Raw genomic sequence first — 2760 nt, 5'->3', positions numbered from 1 at the left:
TATCTGAAATATGTAATACCTTCCCAGTCAACGAATAAGCCCCCCAAGCCTGCTGATTGGCACCAACTAAACACCCATGATACAGGATGGCACTTCTTTAACATACCTGCTCAAGCAGTAAGTGAGTGAGACAGTACAGTCCATACACAGAGAGCACTAACAGTCACACTCTGACAGGCTGGACTACAGACTACAAAATCCCAAACAAGGTGAAAAGAAATTTAGAAAAATAACACAACTCTACAATGGTAAGACTTCTGCTAAAAAAAATAAAAAAAAACAACTTTATTCTTTTGGTTTTCCAAAAATTTTATGCAGGTTGCCTACAATTTTTTCTCTGAGAGCTTTGGTCCTCATCCCGTAGATCAGAGGGTTTATAGAAGTAGCTATGCTGGTACCGATCAAAGGTATGATAACATCAACTTTGGTTGATATAGAACCTGTGGTTAGACTGTACCTGAAATTAACGAACATGAGGTTGACAAAATAAATGGAGAAGGCCAATATGTGAGTCATCAATGTATGCAGAGCTTTCAGAGAGGATTCTGCAGAAAGTTTCAGACAGATGACAACTGTTCTTATGTAACAGTACATTATTACAAGCAAGCAGGGAATCACCAATAACAAGGTCAAACTTGTGTCATACATAACATTAACTGTTATATCATTACAAGCAAGCGGTTGTAGAGACATGTTCTCACAAAAGACATTGTTGATATTTTCCCCACAAAAAGTTAGCCTCAATGTCAACAATGTACCCACAAGTACTATTACCACAATGAAAACATATAGGGCAAGTGATATTATTTGAGTTGTAACATTAGTTATTAGAGTGTGGTATCTCAGAGGGTAGCCTACAGCCAGATATCGATCATATGCCATTACCGTAAAAGTAAATATTTCATTAGCTGCATAAAGCTGGAGACAGAAAGATTGACAGAGACATCCTGTGAGTGAGATGGATGAACATCCAGACAACAAGTCGATGGCCAGCTTGGGAAAATATGCTGCATTCCCCAACATCACATTCATCACCAAGACACATATTAAGATGTACATAGGTTCATGCAAGCTGTGCTCTGTCCAGGTTACATACACAATCATAGAACTCATAAACAATGTGACTGAAAATAATGCAAGAGCCAAAACAGCACATACATATCCAAATGATTCAATCTCAATAAGCCCCACCAGAACAAAATTGGTTACAGAGACATTTTTTGGAGACAAACTCATGACTTGGATTTATGTCTTTCAAAATCAACAATTCAAATGTTCTATTCAATCTGAATACTGTCCATTGAAAAATGTAATTCATAGAGGCCCTGTGGATATTGGTGCGACTCTCGTCACATTGATTTTCTCTTGAATTCAGTTGGGCTTTTATAGGTTTCATAAAGCTGTCACCTCACTCACAGTCTAGATTTAGAAACGTTTGCAGTCTCTGCATCCAAGTCTTCCCAAAGGACCACATCTGTTAGATCTGCGGCTGATGGACTAATTAGTGTCAGAAATGTAATGAAGTAGTGCAGATAAATCAAGCAAGCTTTCCCAATGAAAAATAAACCATGAAAAAATAAATAAATAATAAAACACAAAAAGAGAAACTTTGAATTAACACTTGATCTAAGCTTAGTTTTGAGTTTTTCATATTAATGGTGTAAAATACATCTCTACTCTTCTGTTGGTTTGATGTTATTGATGATATAATCATGCACATCAGAAGTGATAAGATAAGATTTATTGTAATTGCATAAATAATTTCACAATTGAATTTCTATCCTACTCCTCACATTAACAAACCATGAAAACAATACATCACACACTCATGCACAGAACATAAACTTAAAGCAGAGTTCCACACAAAAATGGAACTTCCGCTTTTCGGAACCCTCCCCCCCTCCGGTGTCACATTTGGCACCTTTCAGGGGGGAGGGGGGTGCAGATACCTGTCTAAGACAGGTATTTGCACCCACTTCCGGCATAGACTCCCATGGGAGTCTATGCCTCTTCCCGTCCCGACCGCGCTGTCTGCTGGGAACACAAAGCTCCCAGGAGAGAGCGGGGACCACTAGGGACGCGCAGCGTGACTCGCGCATGTGCAGTAGGGAACCGGGAAGTGAAGCCGCAACGCTTCACTTCCTGATTCCCTCACCTAGGATGGCGGCGGCAGCTGCCGAGAACTGAGCGGGTTCTCGGCGTCCCCTGCCGACATCGCTGGACCCTGGGACAGGTGAGTGGGCATATATTAAAAGTCAGCAGCTGCAGTATTTGTAGCTGCTGGCTTTTAATATTTTTTTTTTTTTGGCGGTGTGGGTGAACCCCTGCTTTAAATCAATACCCAGAATACTAAAACATTTCCTTTTTAAAAATAAGAACACCTGTTATAATAGCAGTAATCCAGGACTAGGGATGAGCCGAACACCCCCCTGTTCGGTTCGCACCAGAACATGCGAACAGGAAAAAAGTTCGCTCGAACACGCGAACACCGTTAAAGTCTATGGGACACGAACATGAATAATCAAAAGTGCTAATTTTAAAGGCTTATATGCAAGTTATTGTCATAAAAAGTGTTTGGGGACCTGGGTCCTGCCCCAGGGGACATGGATCAATGCAAAAAAAAAGTTTTAAAAACGGCCGTTTTTTCAGGAGCAGTGATTTTAATAATGCTTAAAGTCAAACAATAAAAGTGTAATATCCCTTTAAATTTCGTACCTGGGGGGTGTCTATAGTATGCCTGTAAAGGGGCGCATGTTTCCT

At 40.3% G+C, this 2760-nt stretch overlaps 1 protein-coding gene across 1 annotated transcript; it reads right to left on the bottom strand.

Moving 5' to 3' along the window:
• Positions 1 to 285: 285 nt before the first annotated feature.
• LOC141126501 (olfactory receptor 5AP2-like) lies at positions 286 to 1236 on the bottom strand. The gene has a single exon (XM_073612440.1). It carries the CDS (start codon positions 1234 to 1236, stop codon positions 286 to 288), a length of 951 nt encoding a protein of 316 aa, XP_073468541.1.
• Between the last annotated feature and the right edge of the window lie 1524 nt (positions 1237 to 2760).

The sequence above is a fragment of the Aquarana catesbeiana genome, linkage group LG02 (genome assembly GCF_042186555.1).
Source record: "Aquarana catesbeiana isolate 2022-GZ linkage group LG02, ASM4218655v1, whole genome shotgun sequence".
Classification (NCBI taxonomy): domain Eukaryota; kingdom Metazoa; phylum Chordata; class Amphibia; order Anura; family Ranidae; genus Aquarana; species Aquarana catesbeiana.
This window is presented reverse-complemented; position numbering and strand designations above follow the sequence as displayed.